Here is a 25,876-nt window from a genome sequence, read left to right as displayed (position 1 = left end):
ATGGCCAACCAGGTGCTTCTGGGAAACCCGCAAGTAGGATCTGAGCACAAGATCACTCTTCCCTCCTGTGGTTTTCCAGCAATTGGCGTTCAGAAGTGCTACAGCCTCTGATTGTGGAGGCAGAGCATAGCAATCCTAGCTAGTAGCCATTGATATCTCTAACCTCCATGAATTTGTCCCATCCTCTCTGAAAGCCATCCAAGTTGGGGATCATCACTACCTCCTGTGGGAGGTTGTTCAAATAACTTTCTTCTCTCTGTCTTGAATCCTCCAACAACCAACTTCATTGGATGTGCATGAGTTCCAATTTTATGAGAGAGGGAGGAAAGATTTCCCCCATCTGCTTTTTTGATTCCATGCCTAATTCTATAAGCTTCCACCATGTCACCTCTTACTCACCTTTCTACAATAAGGTCCCAAATAAAAAGCATTTGAAAAATATTTGAAACATCTTTGAAATAAAACAAACACTGGCCTCTTAGGCCACCTGAATCCACCTGAGCTGGCATTCCTCCATTTGTCTGCAGCAAAGAATAAAGTAGAGCACCAGTTCCTTTCACAAATTGCCACCTGGGGCTCAATAGCACACATAGCTCTTACGAATTCCTCCTCTTTGTCTAAAAAACAACTTGACATTACTAGCCCAGAATTGGGAAGAAGACAAAGTCCCTGCCAGAGAGGAACAGCAAACCAAGCTGTTGGACTATGCCGAAATGGCAAAACCGACTGGAAGGCTCAGGAACCAAAAAGACGAAAACCTCAATAAAGAATGGGAAAATTTAAAAAATTTATGTAGGAGGCAACTATAAGCAGATGAAAATATTGGCAGGATTTTAATAACACTTGTAATGTAGTGAATATTATGGACAATATGGAAAGATGCAAGATATGGATTATGAAATAATATGCAGTTGAGAGGGTGTACAATAAGGCCCATGGAGGGGAAGGTGAGAAGTCCAGAGATTTGGAGAAATCTCAAAATATGGATATGTAATTTGGATTGTTATAAATTTATATTTGTAAAACCAAATAAAAATTATTACGAAAGAAAACAACTTGGCATTAATATGTACATAGTTATGTACCAGATTAATTGCATATTTGCCATTTTACATACACCCATTATTAGATTTGTCATAAATTACAGAATATTAAAGGCACAGGTGGGACCAGAAACAAAAGGTTGGAGCATGGAGAGCCCCAGCTGACTGAGACAGCCGTCCTCCAGCCATCCTCAGTGAACTATTTTGAGGTTATAATTCCCTTTGGGGTTCCCCCTCTATTTTTTAAAAAATACTTCTGCCAATCCTGGGGTTCACTAACAGGGTTGGAGGGGCAATCTGCTTGTGCACAGGGTTATGTGGTTTCCAACTTGATCAAGCTTTTCTTGCATTAGGCTGCCCATCAAGTGCCCAGTTCTGTCTGATCCATTTCTGCATTGTTAGTTTTTTAAGTAAGGATGCCTAAGAATCTGAAATATTATATGCAGTGGCAGCTAGTGCTCACTGAGATGGGTAGGGTGGAAGGCCAACAATAGGTGGAGCCAGAACCAATGACAGGCATCTCTGAGGCACAGAAGGAGGGAGCTGACTGCTGATTGGATGAAAATCAAGCCATTCCTCAGACTTCTAGACTGGCTAGGGAATCTGTAGAATCTGCTCCAGTGGAAATTAGTGCCTGTGGCTGGTAGGTGAGAAGGTAGGGAGTCCAACATTAGGTGGAGCTAGAGCCAATGATATGCAGAGGCAATTAATGCTACTTTTACACCTATCCTCCTCTGTGTGGAATTCTACATGGATTCTACACTAAGTAGGACAACCAGATCCACCCCCTGGACTGGTTGTAAGTAAGAAGGCAGGAAGGTGGGGCTGGCAGAGGGTAGACTGATGCTGGTAGAATCACCATGCATCTGAATAGACCAGCCTCCACCAAATACATATAAAAGAATCAAGCCCCACATGGTACTATATTTCTGCACCTTAATTTTTATAAGTACATGTCAGGCTGCTGCCAGCAACTCCCACAGCCGGTTATCCAGAAACATGCAAAGACAAGGACTGTTCTTACCATCCACTTTTTATTCAGTATTTACAAAGAGAGGCTATAAAACCCATCCTCTTGGATAATGGCATTGTCCCGGGTGAATCTCCACCTCCCCCCATCTCTTCCGCTTCATCATTCGTCAAGCTCAACATCTCTACTACGGGTGCTGAGAAGTGCCCTCTGTCTTTGAGCTCTTTGCTCTCCTACTTTCAAGGCTCACCAGGTTCTGGGAGAAGGGGAGGGGGTCTGGAATGCTTTCTAAAGACACTATCAGCTGCCCCCGTGCTTGCTCTTCCTCCTCCTCCTCTCCCATGATTTCCCAACTTTCCCCCTCATCTGCCTCTGATAAGCTCAGCATCACAAAATGCCATCCCCATTGCCCAAAGTGTGCCAGTGCCTCCATCATGCACATGGATGCTACTGTATTGTGTAGTTGAGGACCAGCAGTGGGAAAACTGAGTTTGCTATTCATACCGAGGAATGCATCCATATTTGTTATTCCAGTGGTGGCTAATTTTCTGTAAGCACTATTTAATCATATTTGCCCTCCTTCCCCCAATTATATATTTGTTTGTTTGCTTGTTTGTGTGTGTGTGTGTGTGTGTGTGTGTGTGCGCGCGCGCACACACACACACACACACACACACACACCCCATTTCTTGGACTTGTCAGACGTTCCTCAGATAGTCTCTCTGCTTCAGCACTCTCTTTATCACCCTCTGCTTAGCATATAGTTTCTGCAGCTGCTAACGTGATCATAATACATATTTCTTTGATAGTTACATCTTGAGTGAAATCAAGCAAAATTCCTTTAAAATTTCCTTAGGCTATGAGCTGTAACTCCATAAATAAGAACAGAAGGAGAATCCTGCTGGATCAGACCAATGGCCCATCTAGTACAGCCATTATTAATAATAGAGTAGTAGCCGCTGATAGGTTTATTCTCTGTGAATTCATCTAATTTCTTTCTAAAGCTATCCAAGCTGGTGACCATGGCTAGATCCAGTAGCAGATGACATGGTGGATTATGGTGATACGTGAAGTTACCATTGAATATTTAAGGGCTCTGAATCCCTCATCTCCCACACACAAGGCAGTTGAGGAATGGAAGTGAAAGGAGTACACTGAAAATGGAGGAACACTGCAAGGCAAAAAGTGGCTGGTTTCAACAATAGCAGAGGTTGGAGCTAAGTGGGGGTGGAGGAGAGAGTGGGAGGGACAAGGAAGTGGTGAGGTTGGCATCTTGCTGACACACCAGCAGAAGCACCAGATTGGCTCTTCCAGTGCTTCTATGGCATGCTGACAACTCGCTTGTCGACCTCTCCATCTGAGGAAGTAGCAGTAAGGTCAGGTGAGAGGGAGAACCACATCCAATTTCTCCACATAATTTGTTTATGCTTTTCTATTAGATCAATAACCACATCAAAATATCTTGAGAACTTTAGAAAGCCCCCAGGATGGATGTTGATACAACATTAACTACACTGCTCACAGTCCTCGTTCTGGATTTGCTTCTTGACTCACTTCAAGGCATCGAGGTTGAGCTCCTAGCCTGATGAAAACAGGCCTCACAAGCATGAAAGCAGCACAAACTCAAAGTAATATTGATTTGCTTTTGAACAAGAATGTCAAGGTCTCCTGAGGACACATCTGGGTCCTGTAAACTAGGAGAGTTCTCAGCCTTTTAATTTGGATGGCATCACTAGTCCCGAAACTCCAAACCTGCCAAGTCCCAAGGCAAGTCTGAGGGAAGGACTCAAATGATTTTGACATGAGATGAACACAGAGGAAGTACACAGTAAGAAAGAAAGGGAAGGTGTGAGGTGGATTTGCTCAAGGAAAACATAGGCCACATTGTGCTTTGAGGCCCCCATGCCACCCCCGGGTAAATAACTATACACGGACACATAATTTTACTTTAAGTTATTGGGCAAAATTTAGGCCACAACTTTATTGAATACAGCAAAGTGAGCGGTATTGGTTTGGCCATTGACTACAGACTATAACCGACTCCTGCCTCTTTGGCAGGAAGTCTGGAAGGGTAAACACCAAACGAGAGAGCAACATCAATGAAGATCAACCAAAGCTCATCCCAGGGTTCCTGGCATGCCCCTAGCCCCTCAAGCGGACTTTGGACGAGATCCAGGACCCCCAAATTCCTTTACTGGAATATCCTATTTCTGGAGGGGCAGGTGATGGCCGCACCCCCTCCCCCACATTCCAATAAGCCAATGCCTAACCACCAAACCTTACAAAGTTGTGACGATTGCTAAAGGGGTAGGGAAAACCATCTGCCAAATGGCAAAAAATTCCTACCCAGCCCCTGTTCCAAAACAGGTAACCCAATCCAGAGCAAGGCCAAACAGCACCAAGTAAAATTAGGGAGGGAGGGTGGGTGTTCGGCAGTGTGAAGCAAATGCCCCACTTACATCACGCTGCCGCTTTTATAGGCCCTGGGAATCACCCCACCCATCCCGATTGGCCCAAACGGCCTGGTGAGATCCCAGGTCCTGGCTGCTAAGTCATGGGGCATGCCTAACAGGAAAAGCACCCTGTGGGGGTGAACCAGGGGCCCGCGTACAACCAGGACCCTCAATAAAGAGGATCCCATTTCACACCATACATTTAAAGAAGTTTGATACCACTTTAAAAAGTCATGGCTTCCCCTAAAGAATTCTGAAAGATGTAGTTTGCTGAAAATTGTTAGGAGACCCCAAATTCCCCCCACAGAGCTACAATTCCAAGAGGTCCCTTTGAAGAAGGATTGATTGCTAAACCATTCTGAGAATTGTAGTTCTGTGAAGCAAAGAGGGCTGTCCTAGGGGTGAAGCAGCAATAGTGCTTTAAACATATTGTATGAATGTGGCCACAATGCAAATGAAAGGTTTTGTTTGTCTTTCCTAGAGATGCACATTTTGAATTGCTCCAACTCTTGATGCTAAGGCCCAGAATTGTAATTGGGAGGGGGGGGAACCCCTTTATTTTTTAAAAATGTAAGGTTCATTTAGCAATCTGCTTGGTTTATGACCCATAATTCTGAAATCAACTTGAATTTAGCAGTGCTAATTTGCAAGAGGGGACCCTGTCCTTCCCTCCACCTCTTTCCTCTCTGCTCTGTTAGGTTTGTTTTTATCCTATGGTTTTGAGCAATCCTAATGAGCCATTAAGAAGCTGCCAATTACCTATGCAAATGAAGAGATGCAGGGGTTGTTGCTCAAAGTGAAAGTCTGCTACCTCAAAAGAGCCTGAGATAAATCACTTTGGCTCAGCAAGACACCTACACCCAAGAGCCCTTTCTCACATGTGCTGTTTAGAAATGCTGACAATAACATAGAAGGTGGTTTATATGTTCTTAGTACAATTTTGCGGGGAGAGGAGAGAGAATGCATGGGAAATTCAACAGAGTTCTAGCCCAATTTGCAGTGATGGCTGGTGCCCATTGTGAGTTGTAGAGCAGAAGGCAGGGAGCCCCAAAAGTAGCTGGAGCCAGCACCAAAAACATGGGGAGACAACTTATTCTTGCTTTATCTCCATCCTCCTCCCTTATAGGTTCTGCAAGGGCAACACAAGACTAAGCAAGAGGAGGAAGCTGACAGCCAGAGCCACACCCTTGACTGGGCATAAATAAGAAGGCAGGAAGGTGGGGTTTGGCTGAGATCAGAGTGAGGCCCATTTGCCCTAACAGATTGGCATCCATTGCTAACTTGAACACCTGCTGAGGTGGCTCGGTATAAACAGCCAATGAGCTAATACCTAAGTGCTGACAATTGTCTCTCTTCCAAAGTGTCTGACCGCAACATTCACGGTTCAACAGATGTGCCTGAAACAAAATCTGAAAGAAATAATAGAAGTTGCTCTACAGAGAACTAAATTTGTCATAACGCAGCATCATCAGACTGCTGAGAGGAAAGACGATAGCAGTCTGGGACCCTGCAACACTTGGAAGCCATTCTCCTTGGAATGGCATAAAGGAATAACACTGTCTTCCCTTGCTCTAAGGAGCCACCAGTGCCTTTGTGACAACAGCAGCCATTTCACCATTTCCCTTCTTCATCTCATTCCCATTTGCATGCCCAGCACTGACACATCTCAGACTTGAGGATGGGAGATGGTGATTGCTGTGCTTAAGAGGCCCGCAAGCGTCAGTATCAATAGTGAGCAGTATCTTTCTCTATAGAATAAAAATGTAAGAATGACATCATACACACCCTGCTGGAAGATCAGTAGTGCCGCATCACAAACCTGGATTTAAGATGGAGTTGGGGCAGGGCAGGGGAGAAAAATAGAAGGCAGGTTGCACAACAGCAGTGGCCATGGCATAGGAGTGAGAAAGGAGAGACAGTGAGAGGGGGAAAGTGGCAGCAGAATATATAGATATATGTGACATTTTGATAGTTTCTGTATAACATTTGCTGTTCTTTGGAATTCACAAAATGCAAATTCCAACATCTTTATACAGATGGTATTGTTCGTTCATCACAAGCCACAGTCTCCAAGATTGTCAATGGCCTTTCTCTCAGTTTGGCCGCTTCAAATATCTGACCATATCTGCTTCTAAATAAGAGTATACATGAATTAAACAACCCTCCTCCCTTTTTAAAAAGTCCTCTGGATGCTACATAATCAGTTCTGCTGCTGCCTTGGCATTAATCATAATAATATTCAAAATTCATTAGACTTGATTGTTTTGAAATCTATTTTCTATTAATATCAGATTCACAAAGAATGGATTTGGCAGCTAAGTGAAAGACAAAAGCAAGCATTAGCCCTGAAACCCGCCTGGTTCCTTAATTGTATTCTCTCTCCATGCCCCAACACACACACACACACACACACACACACACACACACACAGTCTGGTGATGAGTCCTGAGGGTTTCACCACACTGACATCTATTGGGCCAAACCATGGAACACTGAACTAGCAATTGGATGGTCACAAGACACAAGAAAAACATGAGAATAAGAGCATTTTTGCTGGGTCTGATCATGGTTGATCTGATCAGGCATCCTGCTTCCATCAGCAACCAGCCTAGATGTCTCTGGAAACTGAGAAGCAGACCATGAAGCTAATAGATGACCCTTGGGGTTTCCCTCTGCTTCTGGTCTTCAGGTCCATGGCTGTTCCATTCAGCTATTGGTCCATTTAAAGAAGTGAATTGTGACTCCAAGATCCAGGGAGATTCATTGCACCCATCTCCTGGATTGAAGAGGCAAGGCTCAAATCAATGGGTTTCAATGGGCAACAATTTTATTGCAGGGCTATGCTCTGGATTCAGCTGAAGCCTAAATCCTAAATGGAAATTGGGCCTATTTGGAGGGGTCTGGGCTTTGTTTGAGTCAGGCTGAGACAGCTCCAGATCATTACAGGGTGGGTTGTGTGTTCCGAAGCAATCTGGGGTGTCGGGGCACAGTATGGAGAGAGAAGTGTGGATGGAATTTGGGTATTTAGATTAAGATAATTTTACCACTTCACACCACCTGTGAGATTGCATTCCAGAGTGGCTTAACTACAAATCCCTCTTCACACGAAACACTGAGAACTGTAGCTCTGTAAGGGAAATTGTAGCTCCGTGGGTTTCCAAACAACTCTCAGCACCCATAACAATCTAAAACTCCCAGAATTATTTGCAGAAAGCCATGGCTGTTTAAAGTGGGATCCTAAGTGCTTTAAATGTATGGCGTGAATGTGGCCTACTGCACAACGGTCTGGGCAGGCACACAATAAAATCTACTTCGAGCATTGTCAAGAACTTGCTGCATGCTGCTCTACAAACTTTGACAGTTCTCTCTCCTTCTCACTGCTCTGACAAGGTGAAAGTCCCTTTATGATGGATGGATAGATGGTCCTCATTAAATCAATGCCGCCTCATCTAAACCTACCAGACTGGCATTTAGTCAATCTCTTGTGAACCAACATGGAATGGTCCCACAATTGTGCATTTCCAAGGGCTTTGTCCAGTCAACTTCAACATTCTGGGCAACAACACTTTAACCACTTCCCATGAGATCAGCAGTCTTTCATTCCCGTGTAACACTTGGCAAGCAGGTTATCACTGTGGAAATGTCAAAGAAACACTGAGCGAGTTGAAACCAAAGTGGTTTCTGACTCTTAAGGTGAGAGAACGAGCTATTGGAATGAATCTGCCCGAGAAATGGGGGCAAGTAAAAAGCATTTACCTGGGAAGTGTTCTGCGCACAGAGCTACGGCCCTTCCCACATAGAAAGCTACCTCATACTGAATCAGGCCATTGACCAAACCACCTCGATCTTGTCTATATTAGGGCCATGGGTGGTCTTCAGCCTATTTTATCTCAGCTCGCAGAATGATTTCATGCAGGAATCAGGGGAGGAGGAACAACAGGGGGACAGGGGTAGCAGAAAAAGAGGGAGGGAGGGAGGGAAGGGTGGTGAAAACAGAGAGAAGGGGTGCTCCACTTTGGCACCAACTATCACTCACCACAGGCTCTGAGCCTGCTCACCACCACCATGTAGGCTTTGAAGACACTTGAACTCAGGACACAAGGGAGAAATTTGTTAAGAGGAAGGCACGCTTGGCAAATCCACACCATGATCAACTCCCGCCCGGAAACCAATGTCCACACTGTGGAAGGACGTGTGGATCCAGAATTGGCCTCCACAGTCACTTACGGGCTCATTGTTAAAACCGTGTTTATGGAAGACAATCTTACTCAGCTACAAGTGATCGCCAAAGAAGAAGCCTTCAACAGCCTCAGGATATGTAGCCACTGACAGGGGGAAAAACAACAACGAACCCTTGCTCCTCACCAGTGGTTTATACTGAGTCGTGGTAGCTCTCCAAGGTATCCAGGTATTCTTCAGATACCCTTGTCCCAGACTGTTAAGGGCCTCATGCCTTGGACTCAACAACCCCAGGACAGGAAAGCATTTGACAGGGATGGACTTTGCTCATCTTTCATATCATGGCACCCTGTGCAAACCCAAAATTTGGCACCCCCAAATTATTGAGCTTCTCAATTGTGCGTCCCCTTGGCTCGGTGCGCTGTGAGGGGGAACCACCAACACTGCCCTCAATCTGGCGCGGCATTTGGGAAGCTGGCAGATCAGCAGACCAGACCAGGATTCAAACACAATCATCCATGGCTTTGGCATAGATAATCTGGGAAGGTGCCTCCCTTACAACTTGCTGCCGGTAGCTGGATTGGTATGTGCTGGCTGGTTGGTGTCAAAATGCCATTATAGCAATCTAGCAGCTTTCATGCAATGAGGTGCAACTTTCCTGTTTTGCCTTAGGACAGAACTCAACAATGAGCTAGTAGTCTGTATTAAAACACTGAGTGAGCTGTCTGCTAATGCTAATTGCCTGTAATGGGGGGGGTCACTTTGGAGAAACCAAAGAAGATGTACAAGGGGGGGGGGGGGAGAAGATAAATGTCAATAGATGTTTGAGTCATAAAGGACCATTAGGGTGAGAAAGAGCCAACAAAGCATTTGTGAGCTCACCCTCCGATGTCCCCTGCACCACAACTTCCTTCTCTTCCTAAAAGCAAATTGGAAGTCCTAAGCTGTCCAGCCCCCAAAGGAAGCATTTTGCTCAAACCACCCACCAGGTGGGATACAACTGAAAGCTTTTGCCGTAAGACTTCATTAGCCCCCAGTCAGCTGGATGACTTAACCAGCTAAACTTTCCCAGATGTCTTTCTGTGGGCACTCTCCCCCTCCATTAGGGGTTAGCCACAAATGGAGGCTGGAAGGAGACAGGGAGGAGAAGAGAGACACTCATTTCATCTGCGCCTGGCAGGATGAGTGGTGCCATGGCAGTTATGAGCAGGATGCCACATAAAAGGGGAGTAATTTCGAGCCAAACAGCATCCTTGTAAAGTCATAGATTCTGCTAAATGACTTGAGGTCAGAACCCCACAGCCACAGCCTTATCTCCTTCCATTCCATTTGCCGACTTGGGTGAAGTTACTCCAGTCTGCAAAAGCCAACCAAGTTTCTTTCAATTCCTTATCTAAAACAAGAATGATGTCTGAGCTATATTAAATCAAGGCCACTTTAGGGGGCGTGTGAAAATTCTCCTTTTATTTCAGAGGCTAGCCTCACTTTCCTGCAATGCCAAGTTTGGGCTGCTTTATCTGCAAAAGCAGATATGCTGTTTTTTTTGCAAGGCAAATCAAGAGGCGCTGTGTTATCACATTCACATTATCGACTTAACTACACATCCTCTTCTCTATTCTCTAAGCAGCAAAATGCAGATTTGAAGCACCATTGTGGATTGCATGCCTGGTTAATTGCCCAGAACTTGAATGCAGATCCCCAGACCCTTGGAACTCTCACCAAGGAACCATCTCCTACTGACCCTGCCTTGCATCCTCAAGTATTTTTGCCAGGCTGGAATATGCCCTTGAACTTTGCTAATGCCTATTGCTTATCTGGATGAAGAATACAGAGGGACACAGGTGTGTGTGTAGAAACTCACCTACATTACAAAGGTGTCAGGGACTGGCCGGATGAGGAAGAGTGGTGGAAGCTGCCCTTCCAGGAAAGGCATAGAAGAAGATGACTTAGATCCTAGATCCCGGTGGTGGGATACTGGCCACACCTCAGGATACTGGCCACACCTCAGAGAAGGGGACAAACAGGGAGGTACTAGAAGCAGGAAACTTGAGAAATCATGAAGAGGCAGAAGCAAGCAGATAGCCCAGCACAGGGCAGAGAGATGATGTTTCCAGTTTGAATGCAGGCTCCAACAGAGACAACGGAAGGGAGCCAGACTCCAGCAGCTCCAGCAAGACAGCCTCTCTGCCAAAGCTCTCCAACCCCACTTACTCCTAGAACGCAAAAGATGTTACATGTTTCTGAACCACAGGCCAGACAGGCACAGAAAGAGAGGCTCCTGTGGCTCGTCGTAGCAGATTACAAGGGAGGAGTCCTGGCTCAGGGGGCTAGAAAGTGAAGGAAGGGCTGCACACCAGTTTGAGCAACTTCTTCATGGGGGGAGGTTGCCTTTATGAGCCTCCTTGTATTTTTCCCTTTCCTTAATAAAGAAACTAACTGCATGTTAGCCTCGCATCTCCTTCCCTGACCTGTGAATGTCCCGATCTTCCTGTCAGCCCCGTGACAAAAGGTGACACTGGCATCCAATGTTCCATTCCCTCTTGCCTCTGGCTCTGGCCACCTCCTGGAAGATTGCTCATAAGGGACTGTAGCTCCCTCAGCTTTAAAAGGGGTCCCCACCTCTGTGCAATGCCGTAATTGGTGGCTCTCATCATCTGATCTTTACGTGTCATCTCTCACCTCTCTCTTTTTTCTCTCCTCTCTCCTCACACTTTCACCCACATTTACTATGGGAAATGAGGGGCATTTTAAAGCAAATAAATAAATGTGTGCACTTCTGCCTCTCTACCAACATGACACCAGGTAGTAATGCAAGATTTCCAAAGCCTGTCGGAGGCGAACACGTCGTGGAACTCTAATTATATGGTAGCCTGTGACCTTGTAAGTACAGGGTAATCTGGCATATACTTGAAAGGGAAATGATCTTGGTATTTCTGCTGCACCACTGCAGCCTCCTCCAGGAACTCAAACACAAGCCATGAACATGGCAATTAATCTCTTAACCTGCTTGACACTTCCTGACTTTGGCATTTAATAACCTTTGAGGGGCACAGCATATCTCCAGACGGTTAGCAAACAGGCTCCGCTGCAATCATGACTAAACCAAGAAACACAGATGATGGGCTGAAGCAGCCTTGTACGGGCTTGAGGGGAGAGGGGGTAGAAAAGAAAACAACAAAAATGTCCCTTTCCTTAAGAGCTGAGGTGGGGAATCTCCCACCTGTGGGTTTAATCAGTCCAGTCAGTGGACCTCATTTAGCCCACAAGGTTTTCTCCCACAAGCTATGCCCACCTGCCCCACACCTGATGTTCTGTGTGATGTCAGCTGTGGTGCAGTAAAGATGCAACTGAAAAGGAACAGGAGTGTAGAGTCACCTCTTGGCTGTTTCTTGGCAAGGTAGGCTTTGTGTCAGCACTGATCAGCTGATTGACACTGATCATGAGTCCCTTTCAAGGTGCTACCTGACATCATAATGTTGGAATGGGACTTTTACTTTTCAACACTTCTTCCATACCAAAGCCAGAAGGTTCTATATGTCTCTTCATTCAGGCAAACAAGAGGCATTATCACATTCTAGCCAGGTTAGATGGATAAATAGCAGCTTCTAGACAGCAGATTCCTGTGCTACCACCTGAACTGAACACATTCCTTATAGCTTGCCCTAGAATGTTCCTTGAAAGATAAGTAGATTTGGAGAGAGCTAAAAAATTCCAGAACACAGTGCTTCAGAGGCACATAGAATCCAAAGTTACATGTGGAAAGAGTAGTTAAAACCATGATGGGTATCACTGCTCACCTGACTTCCAGTTGGCTCCATCACCAGTGCTTGGGAGATGGGAGGGGTCAAGACAATGATGAAGTTGAAGCAGGGCAAACACATTGTCAGGGACTAGCTGGGTGGTGAACAGTGGTGGAAGCCGCCTGCCCAAGAGCCACCCAGGGAGGACACAGAAGATGACGACTTAGATCTTGGATCATGGTAGTGGGACACGGAAGAGCAGTCTGGAGAAGGGACAAGCTGGGAGGTGCTAGAAGCAGAGGGGTTGAGTGATCAAGTGGGGTCAGGAGAAGGTGGGTCTTCCTGGACAGGGTTAGAGGCTGAGATTCACAGTGTGAGCACAGACTTAGACAGATAGGAATCAGAGTTTGGCTCTGCTACACAGCAGCAGGATAGTCCCAGTCCTGCTTACTCTCCTCCCCATCTGACACCTTGCTCTAGAAGAGTCCTGCACATTGCTGAGCAATGGGCCAGACAGGCTCAAAGGAGGAGCCTACCCTCTCAACGCAGCCTTCATGAGAGGCTAGAGGGGGAACGGTTGGGCTAGTAGTCAGTTTCAGCAACATCTCAGCTGGATTGTTATTTTATGTTAATAAAAAGCTCCCATGTGTCCCTGCCCTGCAATTGACCTGGGCTCACTTGACAGCTAGTTGACACACCAGGAGCACTTGAAGAAGTGTGCATGCACACGAAAGCTCATACCAGCAACTAACTCAGTTGGTCTCTAAGGTGCTACTAGAAAGAATTTTCAATTTTGTTTTGACTATGGCAGACCAACACGGCTACCCACCTGTAACAGGAGCACTTGATTAGCTTTGCTTGTGTGTTTGCACCATGCTGACCTCATCGCTGCCTTGTTCCTCCCGCTCTACTTCCTGGTAAGCAGCAGTAATAAAAGCAACGGGAGATCAGATGAGAGGTGTCACCTCACCACACCATCTGCTACTGCGTGGATATGAATGCAGTCTCCTAGGACTCTCTATCTAACCCCTGGGAATTTCTCCAGGCCACACAACTATACACAGCACAGCACAAACAGGATTTGTGTTCCAATAACTGCACCTAAAGAGAGGGAAGAACTCTTTACAGTAGTTCCTGCACTCAGATATTTATTAACCAGACACTTACAATCTGGTCCTGATCTTGATCCTTTCTAATATACCCATATTTTTAATATAAGGAACCAATTTATGAATTCCTAATTACTACTCTAATCACCTTCACTAGCTTTTCTCCAAGGATCTCAGGGTGATGGAGAAAGATTCCAACCCCACCACCTTTTTCTCGTTACCATGAGGATTATACATTGACCATCATGTCAACTTCAAGGGTGAGCAAGGATTTGAACCCAGGTCCAACACGCCACCCCCAACCCTACGCTGGCTCTTATGCCAGCAATTGCCTCCTGCATGGGTCAAGCATTTCTACCCTTTCATTATTTGGATGATCCGTATATTTTCATGCACATTAAGTCCACTCATGTTGCTCCCTCTGGAGCAGTTATAGCTTATAAAGCAATCACCGCAATGATTTTCAGATTATAGTCCAATAAAATCTGATAATTTGTTACAAAGCATTCAGGCGGGTATTATATGGCTCTTCTGACATTTAAAAATAACGCTTCACAGTCCATTTTTCAAGGCTGGGTGCTGTCATAAGATGGCAGGATTCACTACTCCAGAATGCAAACGGGCACTTACTCGAGAAACGCATCTCATTTTTATATGTATGAGTGCCAAGTTAACAGGCCAAGTATCTACCATGTCTCATTTGAAAAATAAAATAAAAATCCAATTTTTAACTCAGCTCAATATACATTTACCACCACAACCATAATACCCCAGTTACCTCTATACTAGCCTGAGCCAAATTTATAATAATGTGCTTGCACCAGGGTCCATGGCTGCAAGGGGGGCCAGGGGGGGCAGACTCTGAACCTTCTTTTTTTAAAAGTAAACAGCCTCCTGCTACAGAAATTATAAACAAAACATGCAGGCAGACGAGCCAGCCTTATTGTTCCTGCCTTGCAGTGTTTATGCTAAAACACTGTGAGCAAAGACAGGGCTATGGTTGGCAGGTGAGCTGTTTCAACACCAGGGTAGAAATCCCTGGGTCCTAAAGAGCTTCTATTTTACCTGTAGTTCCAGTTACAGGTAGGTAGCCGTGTTGGTCTGCCATAGTCAAAACAAAATTAAAAATTAAAAAATCCTTCCAGTAGCACCATAGAGACCAACTAAGTTTGTTCTTGGCATGATTTCAGTGTATCTGAAGAAGCTCATACCAAGAACAAGGGTCTCTAAGGTGCTACTGGAATGATTTTTTTAATTTTTAATTTTGTTTTACCTGTGGTGCATTTTCTATCCCGTTTTATTGTCCGTGGAATCTCTGTGCATTTGCTCAGGTTAAAGGAACCAAAACTTGATATCTGTAATACAAGCACTAAGTCCCCTTTTGCAGCTATGTCTATACTATTTTCTATATCTTCACAACAGCCATGGAAGGTATGTTAGACTGAGAGTTGGTAAGTGGTCCAAGGTGCAAAGTGAGCGAAAATAATGATGGGTTAAGTGAGTTTAAAATATGAACATGCACATTCTCAGAGGTATTTTATTACTGTTTATCAAGGAAGGCATAATGCTTTTGGTTTGTGTATGATTTGGAGTCTACGAAACCCTATGCCATAATAAATTTGTTAGTCTTTAAGATACCAGAAGACTTATTTTGTGCTGTGTTATTTCATGTGTTCCTTTGGGAGGGATGGGGGGGGGGAAGGTATTTGGGGAATGGCTTGAGAGTCCCTGATGCCTTTATCTGGTATTGATACAAACTTAGGATACCTGAGTTTTTCATGGGGCATATGTGTGTGGAATTGTCAATATCCACTAATAGAACTGTCAAGATGCTCTCCCAACTTTAAAATTACCGTCTTGTTGATGGTAGCGATTTACAGGACAGCTAAGTAATGGATGTTTGATAAAGCGTAATTTTACAATTTATCTTAAAAATAAGAATAAAAAAGTGGATATGATTATTTAATGACTGAATGATACAGCATTCCAGTTCGCCACACTATGAAAGCAAATGCTGAGTAATCAGGTAATGAGAAGAACTGCCATTGATTAGTGGTTCAGTCAACCCTAACATGATAACAGGCATACTGATAAAGCTGTGTACACACAACATATTTAAAGCATATTTAAAGCACATTACGTAGCCCACAGAACATTGGGAACTGTCACCCTTCACAGAACTACAATTCATAGCACCCCTAAAAAACTACAGTTCCTAGCATTCTTTGGGAAAAAATCATGTGCTTTAAGGGGACTTTACATGTGAAAAGGTAAAAAGTAAAGGACTCCCTGGACAGTTAAGTCCAGTCAAAGGTGACTATGGGGTTGTGGTGCTCATCTTGCTTTTCAAGTCAAGGGAGCCAGCATTCCGGGTTATGTGGCCAGCATGACTAAACAGCTTCTGGCACAAAGGAACAGTGTGATGAGTGCCAGAGCGCACAGAAATGCCGTTTACCTTCCTGATGCAGCGGTACCTATTTATCTACTTGCACTGGCATGCATTCAAACTGCTACGTTGCAGGTTGGAAATGCAAAAAAAGTAGAAGGTACCTTCTATCACATGTGGTGGACGTGCCCAAAGGTTAAGGACTTCTGGGAGAAAATTTATAATGAACTTTAAAAAGTGTTGAAAAACACTTTTACCAAGAAGCCAGAGGCCTTCCTGTTGGGCATAACCAACCATGAGATACCCAGGAAAGACAGAGTGTTTTTTATGTATGCCACAACAGCTGCTAGAATTTTGATTGCTAAAAACTGGAAAGGTGAAGAGCTCCCAACAGTAGAAGATTGGCAGATGAAGTTAATTGACTACATGGAACTTGCAGAACTGACTGCGAAACTCCGAGACCAGAGGGAGGAGAAGGTGCAAGAAGAATGGAAGAAATTCAAAGACTATTTGAAACAACGTGAAAGGTTGGACATTTGAAGTGAAATAAGTGAATATAATAGGCGATAGCTATATAATGTTAGGTTAAAATAGTATATAAGAAGTTAAGATTTTGTTTTTTATATTAGAAGTAATGGTTATGAATAAGATGATAGAGTTAAGATGAGATGTTAGTTGAAGATTAAGAATAATGGTGAATGAGTGTTAAAATAGTTACAAAGTTACTAAAGTAAATTAGAACTGAACGCAGAAGAGAAAACGTGAGGAAGTCCCCAAAGTAAGATTTAAAATAAGGTTATAATAATTAGATTGGTGTATTATTGGGTTTTGTGTGGGGTGATAGGTATGTATTAGTTTTATTTGTATTTTGTGGTGTGTTTGTTTTTATATGTAGAATGTATGCTCTTTGTTTGTTGTTTTGTGTGGAAAACCAATAAATTTTATTAAAACAACAACAACAAACAAACTGCTAGGTTGCAGAAGCTGGGACAGAGCAATGGGAGCTCACCCCGTGGCAGGGATTTGAACCGCCGACCTTCCGATCGGCAAGCCCAAGAGGCTCAGTTGTTTAGACCACAGTGCCACCTAGAATACACCCACTTTGTGAAGCATTTCTCTAACAACAGCAAATGTGTCCCCCCCTAGTTTATTGAAAAGCGTCCACGGAAAAGGTGTGCGATAAAGAACGTAACATACAAAAGCGTTTGCAAAAATTGGATATTAAAAGGTATGTACACGAAAATGTGGGCAAATTTTCATGCAGGCGTCTTAAAGAAGCTTGCAGTTGCATACCTGATGTGGAACTAAGCTGGATTTAGGATTATGGGGTTGAATTGAATTTAGGTTTGGAACAAAAATAAATAAAATGACAGAAACTGAAATTTAAGAAAAACAAAAGTGTCCGCCCCAAGTACACATAAGGAGGAAATTCCAACAGAGCTCTGAGAAACTGTGGAGAGCAGAGTCACAATAGCTATGTACTACGTATAACCACTGTCAGAAGTGGCTGAGAATTTGAATGTGGGCAAAGTGCTCTTGTGCTTGGTCCTGCTTGCGGGTTTCACACAGTTGGCCACTGTGAGAACAGGGAGTTGGTCTACATGGGCCTCTGGCCTGATCCAGTCTCTTTTTATGATGCAGCAAGCTTGTTTTGTATTCTGTGCTTCTATTTAAAAAAACAACAACAACCCTATGCATATGTGGGAGCAACTGAGGTGTACATTAAGCAAAGGCCTCTGTCAAAGCCTCTGTTGTGTTCTGGGAAGAAGTGGTCCCTCATCAGGGAAGGAGGAGAAATTCAATTCAGTTCACCTTTAAAGGCAAGTTTGCTGCACTTGCACTTTTCAAGCTCCGCCTATCCTTTCAAATTTGCACCTCATTGCAATTCAGTTCTCCATCCACGTAAGGTGTACAAAAATACATATAACTAAAGTGTGCACACCACTGCATACATTAGTGAAAATGAAACAAAAGAATGCATTCTATCATAGAAAATTGGTTTGCAAAAATGTGTACACGAGGAGAAATTTGCACAAGAACGTGGATTAATTTTCCATTAGTCTATTCTTTTTTTAAAAAAAGAAAAAAAAATGCAAAATGGTGTGGAAATGTAGAGAACTGAAGGCTGGAAAAACAAGAAACAGAGAAAAACTGAAATTGATATATTCACCCAATCTCTGTTTATGATCCATTGCTTGCATCTTACTTCATATTAGAGAACTATGATAATAGGGATATCCAACTGAATACATGTTTTGCTAGGAAAAGGCCTCATATTCAATCTCTGGTTGCAAGGGGGGGGGGGGAATCTTAGATAGCCAGACTAGGAAACAGCCTCAGCTAGCTGGGAACACTGGACTAAATGGGCCAATGGTTTGATAGAATAAGGCAGCTTTCTAGGTTCGTATGTTAGGTGTGCAATGCATCTGGTGCAGTGTGTATATATATATATATATATAGAGAGAGAGAGAGAGAGAGAGAGAGAGAGAGAGACACGTGGCAACTAGGAAGGCCAGAGATCCTGACATTTAAAGAGTTATGTAGAGGCCATAGGTAGTGCATCTGTTTTGTATGCAGGAAGTCTTAAGTTTAGAACCTCAGTATCTCCTGGTTGGGTCAGGACTCTGGGAGTGCCCTCTGCCTGAGTCAATGGAAAACTGCTGTCAGTCAATTTTGATAATACTGAGCCAGCTGGACCACTGGTCTGACACAGTGGAAGACCACTTCTGAATGGAAGGAGGATTGTCCCTGGAATGGGTGGCTAAGCTGGGGGCAGATAGGAAGAGCTTGGAAGCTGCATTAGGACCACCCTGTAAGGCGCCCCATTTGATGATTCTTAGGTACACTGTGTGTCACAGTCTTACTCATATGTGAAGCGGCATTTGCTTCCAAGTAAGGGTGGGCTTTTGAAAGCTTGATATGTCTGTGTTTGAGATCATGACTGTGTGGTTTCCGTGATTCACCCTCTAGATAAAGCAGCATGGAGAATTCTTTCTTATCCTCCCCCGTAGCAGCTTCACTCCTTTAATTGCTATCATCCCAGTGTGTTAACATTATTTAATTGCTATATTATTAAATGATACAAGATGTACTAAGGGAATTTTTTGATCAGCATATTTTATAGACTGGGGGTGGGAAATCAGGTTTTCTTTTAAAAAAACGAAAGCAGGAGGAGAAGGAGGAGAAGGCTAACAGCTAGGAGGTGGCTGTTTGGTGAAAAAGGACAGCTACTAGAATGACGTTACAATGTAAGAGAGAACGGGGAAATCAGTCAGATATAGATATAGATATAGATATAGATATAGATATAGATATAGATATAGATATAGATATAGATATAGATATATAAGCATGGAGCATTAATAAATGAGCAGACCTTATACCAGGAGAACATTCAGTCTGTGCTTTTGCACATATAGTTATATAGATAGATATAGATAGATAGATAGATATAAGCATGGAGCATTAATAAATGAGCAGACCTTATACCAGGAGAACATTCAGTCTGTGCTTTTGCAACAGGAGGTGGTGCATTTGCTGGGTTGGAAAAGATGATGAATTGAAATGCAGGACTGTGACTGATTTGGGTAGAAACAGCAGTGGCTGGTGCCCTTCAGGACTGGTAGGGAGACTAACGATAGGTGGAGCCAGAGCCAATGGCAGCCAGAGCCAATCAGCTATAGTTTTGTCCCCATCCTCCTCCCTATTGAATTATGAAAGGGCAACACTGAAGATGCATTCATATATCATATATCATATAATTGTAGAGTTGGAAGGGACCCTGAGGATAATCTAGTCCAGGGGTCAGCAACCTGTTTCAGCCATGGGCTGGTCCACTGTCCCTCAGACCATGTGGTGGGCTGGACTATTTTTTTTTGGGGGGGGGATTGAACGAATTCCTATGCCCCACAATAACCCAGAGATGCATTTTAAATAAAAGGACACATTCTACTCATGTTAAAACACGCTGATTCCTGGACCGTCTGTGGGCCAGATTGAGAAAGCAATTGGGTCTCATCTGGCCCCCGGGCCTTAGGTTGCCTACCCATGATCTAGTCCAACTCCCTGCAATGCAGGAATATGTAGCTGTTCCATATGGGAATTGAACCTGCAACCTTGGTGTTATCAGCACCATGCTCTAACTAACCAACTGAGCTAGGCAGATTCACACGTGAGGAGTATTGCATTAGTTTTCCTGATTATAATGCTAGCAATTTCTGTCTCAGTTTCTAATGCTCCTTTCACACTGCAGTACCTGTTGCAATATGGAACTCTGGCTTTTTGGCTGATATACAGTGGAACCTTCTGTTGTCGAATGTAATCCATTCCGGAAGACTGTTTTGACTTCCAAAACATTCAACAACCGAGGCACAATTGCTGGTCAGCAAAATCAATTGAAAAAATGTCCTTTGGTGTAGGGTTTGGCCTGTTTGTCCAATATAGGGCCAAACCCTACGCTAAAGGATAAATGGACATAAATCTGATATCAGGAATCACAAGACAGAGAAACCAGTAGGAGAACACTTCAATCTCCCAGGACATTCTATAAAAGATCTCAAAGTAGCTGTCTTAATACAAAGAAATTTCAGAAATAGACTGGAAAGAGAAGTGGCTGAATTGCAACTAATCACCAAACTTAAAACCATGGAGAAACCTGGTCTGAACAAAGACATTGGATTCTTATCTCATTATACATAACAAAGCAATCTTTGAAACAAAATAGGAAATTCTTTCCAGTAGCACCTTAGAGACCAACTGAGTTTGTTCTTGGTATGAGCTTTCGTGTGCATGCACACTTCTTCAGATAAAGCTATCTTTAGCCATCTCACCCCTTGCCTTTCCCTGCTAGATTAATTGCAGCCGTTAAGAGTCGTCAACAGGTTTTCCACACCTATCAGCTGATCACCCATTCCCACCACCCTTCTGAGTAATACCCCACCCCACTCCCTCACTATATTTAAGGATCTGGTGACTTCTGTTTCAGTGTATCTGAAGAAGTGTGCATGCACACGAAAGCTCATACCAAGAACAAACTCAGTTGGTCTCTAAGGTGCTACTGGAAAGAATTTTCTATTTTGTTTTGACTACGGCAGACCAACATGGCTACCCACCTGTAAATGTTCGTAACCTTACTCACACAATTTTCGAGGTAAAAGGGCTGCAAACAGATTTTCTCCAGAATCAAGTTTCCCAGAAGTGGCTTTTACATCATGTGCAAGATCAAATATAATAAGGAAATTAACAGTTAGGGAAACATGAGAGAAATAGAATAAACTGCCATGTGAATGCAGCCTGAGACTGAGGAGGAAATTGACACCCAGAGGCACCGGCTGGGATGGTTGTTAAGTAAGAAGGGAGGTGAGTGACTGAGGGCAGACTGAGTTTGGTGGGGCAGTGCCCCATTCATCCAAAGGAACCAGCCTGCACAGGGTAGGGGTGAAGGAAGCTGCATTTTACCACATCAAACAATTTGTGCACTTTGTTCAATGCTGTCCACACTGAAAATTCTAGGATCTCAGGCAGAGATTTCCTCATCATCTGTTAACCGAGCCTTTAAAGTGTGGGGGAAGGAGATGGTAAGTATAATTGGTTTAATTGATGCTGAAATTAAAATTCCGGTATATTAATGAAGGTTTAAAATGGAAAACAAATGTGTATTGCTAACATTGGGTTTTTCCCCCACAGGACTCTAAGCTCCTCAATGGGTTAATGATTACCTGTTGATTGTTCTCTAGCTGTAAACTGAATTTAACCTTTGATCATGTGATGAGGCTATTGAGTTGCAAATTCACCATCTTGAAAGGGTGGTGGCTGTTAGCCTTTCTCTGAACATGACAGAGAGAAAAAGGACTTGACAATGGCTCTGCAAAAAGAGCTACATAGAAGGCAGGCTGGAATGGGGGAGAGAGACATCGTTTTTTGATTGCTGAAGTTATTTTATTTCTAAGATGGTGAGCATGTGCTGGACAACACAACATATTATATGGATATTTTTGGATGTATCATTTTATGTTTATGTTTTGTTTTGAAGAGTTCTGGAAGTAAAACTTTGAATATTATTATTATTACTATTATTATTATTTCAGGGAGGTTCACAGAATAAAATCAAAATATAAAACCACAACATACATGATCAAAATAAAAGCAACAAGCCAATAAGCCCCCCCCCCAAAAAAAACCACCCACCACATTTAAAGATGACATAGGATGTCAATCAAATCAACCCAAGGCCTTGTAAAAAAAAAAAAAGAACATTTTCATGAGTGTGGGCAATGATTCATTCCAAAAGGAGTCAGTTCTCATGCATCCAGTTGCTTCAAACTGTGCAATGATAATAATAATATCTGCAATAGGAGATGCTGAGTACTGAAGCTGGGGCTTCCTGCATGTGATCAGCCACTGAGCTATGTGGTCCTTCATCCAAGGGATGATGATGAAACTCCTGGCAGCAATTAGAGCAGCTGAGTCAATGTCAGAGAAAGGTGGGCCATATAACAGGGTGACCAGTTGTGCTACATTACAGAGAGAATATTCCTCTGCTTGAAAGAGTCCTGTCAGGATCTTCCCAAGTGTTGCTCATGAGTAACGACAGAGCCTTCAGTCTCTAAGACTATTTATTGTGCATTACTATATACAGTGTAGAGCTAGTTCAAAACATGACTGCTCAGTCGCTTGCAGAACCCAGAAGTGCCCCTCTCCTGTTTGTCGCCCAACACCAAAGTCTCGGCACCCTAAAACGATGTCTGCGGTGCCCCCTGACCCCCCCCCCCCGATGCTGTGCTGGCGCCGGAAGCGGCAGTTCTTCCCCAGATCCTCTCTGGCTGGAGGTGCTGGGTCTTTGCCCAGAGTCTCCAAGCCTTGGCAGCTCCCCCTCCCTTGGAGAGAGCTCAGGCGAAAGGCTAGAAGAAGAGGAGGAGTCTGTCGACAGAAGTGACAGAAGCGGCTGGGGTTCCCTGTAACGTAGTGAGCCCCCCTCTTGCGAAGAGCTGCTCTCCCAGTCCTCCTCTCGAGCAGGACCTCCAACCAGCCCCTCCTCTCGAGTAGTCCTCTTGTCCCTCTCTCCCCTTGCTCCTCCCAAGGAAAACCCTTGCCCCGGCTCTCCTCCCGAGTAGTGCCTCCTCTCTCCCTCTCCTTGCAAGGAGCCGGGCAATCCCTGACAAGTCCTCTGGGTGAAGAGCTGCTCAGTCCAAAGCCTGGGTTAAAGCTAAAGCATCTTCAGAAAGGTGAGTAGAGAAGGCCTTGAAGATGCCTGTCAACAGCATCTCAGACAGCAGATTCAACAGGTTCCCTGATGACAGTCTTCTCATTATGCTGATATCTATGGCACTTCTTTTTAAATTATAGTAATAGCTTCTAAATTTGCATCTATACATAGGAATCGGAACATGCAAATTTTATGCAGATCTTTTGTCCTCTTTTGGGAGGGGGGATAATTCCCCCCCCCAAGGCACAGAACGATTGAGCGGCTCTCATCTCAGAGAAATGGCAGGTTGGGTTGATGCGCCAAGGAGGGAAGGAGCAGAAGCAGCGGGGGTGGGGGTGGGGTGGAGCTGGATAACCAGGAGCTGGGGGGTCTTGAGAAGGCAGCAGCCCAGTTCAAAGAAGGGAGCATTGTAAAAGGATGTGGTTCCAAGGAATTAGGAAGGCGGCAGGAAAGGGGCACAGAGGGGAGTGGGGGGGGGAATTGAATAAAATATTGTGGGGAAGGTAAGCCCTGCACTGCATACTTGATCATATGACACACCATTTGAATGGCGATGCTCATCAAGGAATGAGGAGGCCTGGCCCCCTCAAATATTTTATGGGGGGCAAAAAACCCTTGGCCCCTAGGAGTTCGCTCCTATGGAGGGGAGCCACCAAGATGAGGAATAGATTTGAAATATCAGCATCTAGATAATTGGCTGGAGCCCTTTAGTTTGAGTAACGAGACATAGGCGATGACTGAGAGGAGATGGAGGCCACATCCATTCACACCATACATTTAAAGCACCTAGATTTAACACCCTATGACCCCCCCAGCTTTCTGTGCAAAGAGGGATTGATTGTTGAACCACTCTGAGAACTGTAGCTGTAGGAGGGGAATAGGGGCTCTCCTATCAACTCTCAGCACCCTTAACAAACTACAGCTCCCAGAATTCTTTGGGGAAAGCCATGACTGCTTAACGTCACATCATAGTGCTTTAAATGTATAGTGCGAATGTTGCTGACATATTTTTTTATATATAGGAGCAAATTACAGTCTGCCCAAGCACCTAATCTGCAGCATGGGTTATCTATAGCATGGTTATCCTGCCCCGCCCCAGTGACCAGGTTCTCAATCAAGCAACTGCCCCCCCCACTGGAGTCGAGATCCACTCACTGTTGTAGCTGCCATTGCTGCTAGTCTCTGCTGCTGCCACGTTGTCCTGAAATAGCCCTTCGGATGCGGCACTTCCTGACAGCGAATGGTTGGAGACAAAGGGAAAGGAGGGTTGGGGGAAAAGAGAGAAGGAAAGCAGGGAGGGAGGGCGGGCGGGGGGGGGGGGATATGTGAAGGAATGAAGTAGGGGACAAGAAGGGAAAGGGTGTGTCTTTAACTGCATCATATGTCTTTTCACCGGCTGCAACATTCCAACAGTTTAATGTATATTTCAGGCTTTTCAACAGGTTGTTGCCTATGGTGATATCGGTTTCATAATTTTTGGCCTGGCAATATATTGTGAATCATGGTGTGGGTGTGTGTATGTGTATGTGCTATGCAAAAATCACAATGTGGGTTGTGGGAAAAACCATGAAGCTACCCAATGCCGCTCTCAATTCCTGCAGCCCCTGTTAACTCTGCAGGCGCCAGAAAAAGAATCACGATGCAGGAAAAACCATGAAGCCAGACATAGCTCCATCACAATGTTGAAACCCAGATATTGCCCAGCCCTAGCTGTGGGTCCCCAAGCAGCTGCCCAAGGATGCCAAGCACTGGTGCTAGGGGACACTCACAAGCAGTGAATAGTGACAACTGCATCCATATATCGTTACAATGCAGTCTTCACCAACCTGGAGTCTTCCATAAGTTTTGGACTACAATTCCCATCATCCCCAGCAAGCATAGCATCCTGGCTGGGGATGATGGGAGTTGTAGTCCAAAGCTTCTGGAGGGCACCAGATTGGCAAAGGCTGATATGCAGAGTTCAGTGATGGTTGGAGGCTCTAGTTGAGAGGGAAGGAAATGATATTATTGCTGTGTTTTTTAAAAAACTCCCCTGGATTCAGAAGTTACAAACTCTCTGATATGAGAATCCCACAGCCAACAATGGGGCATTGTGCACAAACAAACTCTAAGCAAAAAAAAAAGCAATCAAGATTCAGAAGGGGGGGACCACAAATATAATAAAGAACAGTGCTAATCTCATATAACATACTGGGATTAAAGACTGATCTCTCTCTCCCCCTGTTCCTCTGCAAATAACTTAGAGAGACGGCACCCCATTGTTGATTTACAACCCTCTTTGAGTAAATATAAAGAAACTGCCATTGCTTCTGACTATACAGAACCCAATGATCTCATCTATTTTCCTTGTATGGTCAGGGGAAGAGAAAGAGGAGAAAAACAATTTTTTTTGGCTGCTGTGAGATTCTAGCAAAACGTTACAAAGCTTAAGTTATTGCTGGGAAGAATTAGAAGGGATTTGGAGCAACCTGTTTTTGGTGGAATAATTCGGTTAGGACCTAAGCTACTTATTGGATCTGGTCCGCTGCAAGGATGGCTTTAGTTCAGCTCTGTTGCTTCACAGGCCAGCTTCCACCATATCTCAGGTTGCTCCCAGCAACAAGTAGCCCTTTTGTAGGCCTCCTCTCAGGATGGGACTTGAATCAATGGCTTCAAGGTGCCAGAAAGGAGATTCCAACTAAACATCAGGAAGACCTTTCTGATAGTAAGAGCTGTTTGACAGTGGAACAGACTCCCTTGAGAGGTTGCTGTCTCTCCTTCACTGGAGGTTTTCAAGTAGGGGTTGGACGGCT

At 44.2% G+C, this 25,876-nt stretch overlaps 1 protein-coding gene across 2 annotated transcripts in view; it reads right to left on the bottom strand.

Moving 5' to 3' along the window:
* The window catches only part of NTRK3 (neurotrophic receptor tyrosine kinase 3), a 387,266-nt gene that overhangs the window by 13,366 nt on the left and 348,024 nt on the right, over nucleotides 1-25,876 (bottom strand). Inside the window, exon 16 of one of the 2 annotated variants that reach the window (XM_033167046.1) lies at nucleotides 24,240-24,314. The exons of the other annotated variant lie outside the window; for it this stretch is intronic. Coding sequence (XP_033022937.1) covers nucleotides 24,240-24,314 — 75 coding nt within the window. The remainder of the gene's footprint in view (nucleotides 1-24,239; nucleotides 24,315-25,876) is intronic. 2 annotated transcript variants of the gene reach the window in all.

This window comes from Lacerta agilis, chromosome 13, assembly GCF_009819535.1.
Source record: "Lacerta agilis isolate rLacAgi1 chromosome 13, rLacAgi1.pri, whole genome shotgun sequence".
Taxonomy (NCBI): domain Eukaryota; kingdom Metazoa; phylum Chordata; class Lepidosauria; order Squamata; family Lacertidae; genus Lacerta; species Lacerta agilis.
This window is presented reverse-complemented; position numbering and strand designations above follow the sequence as displayed.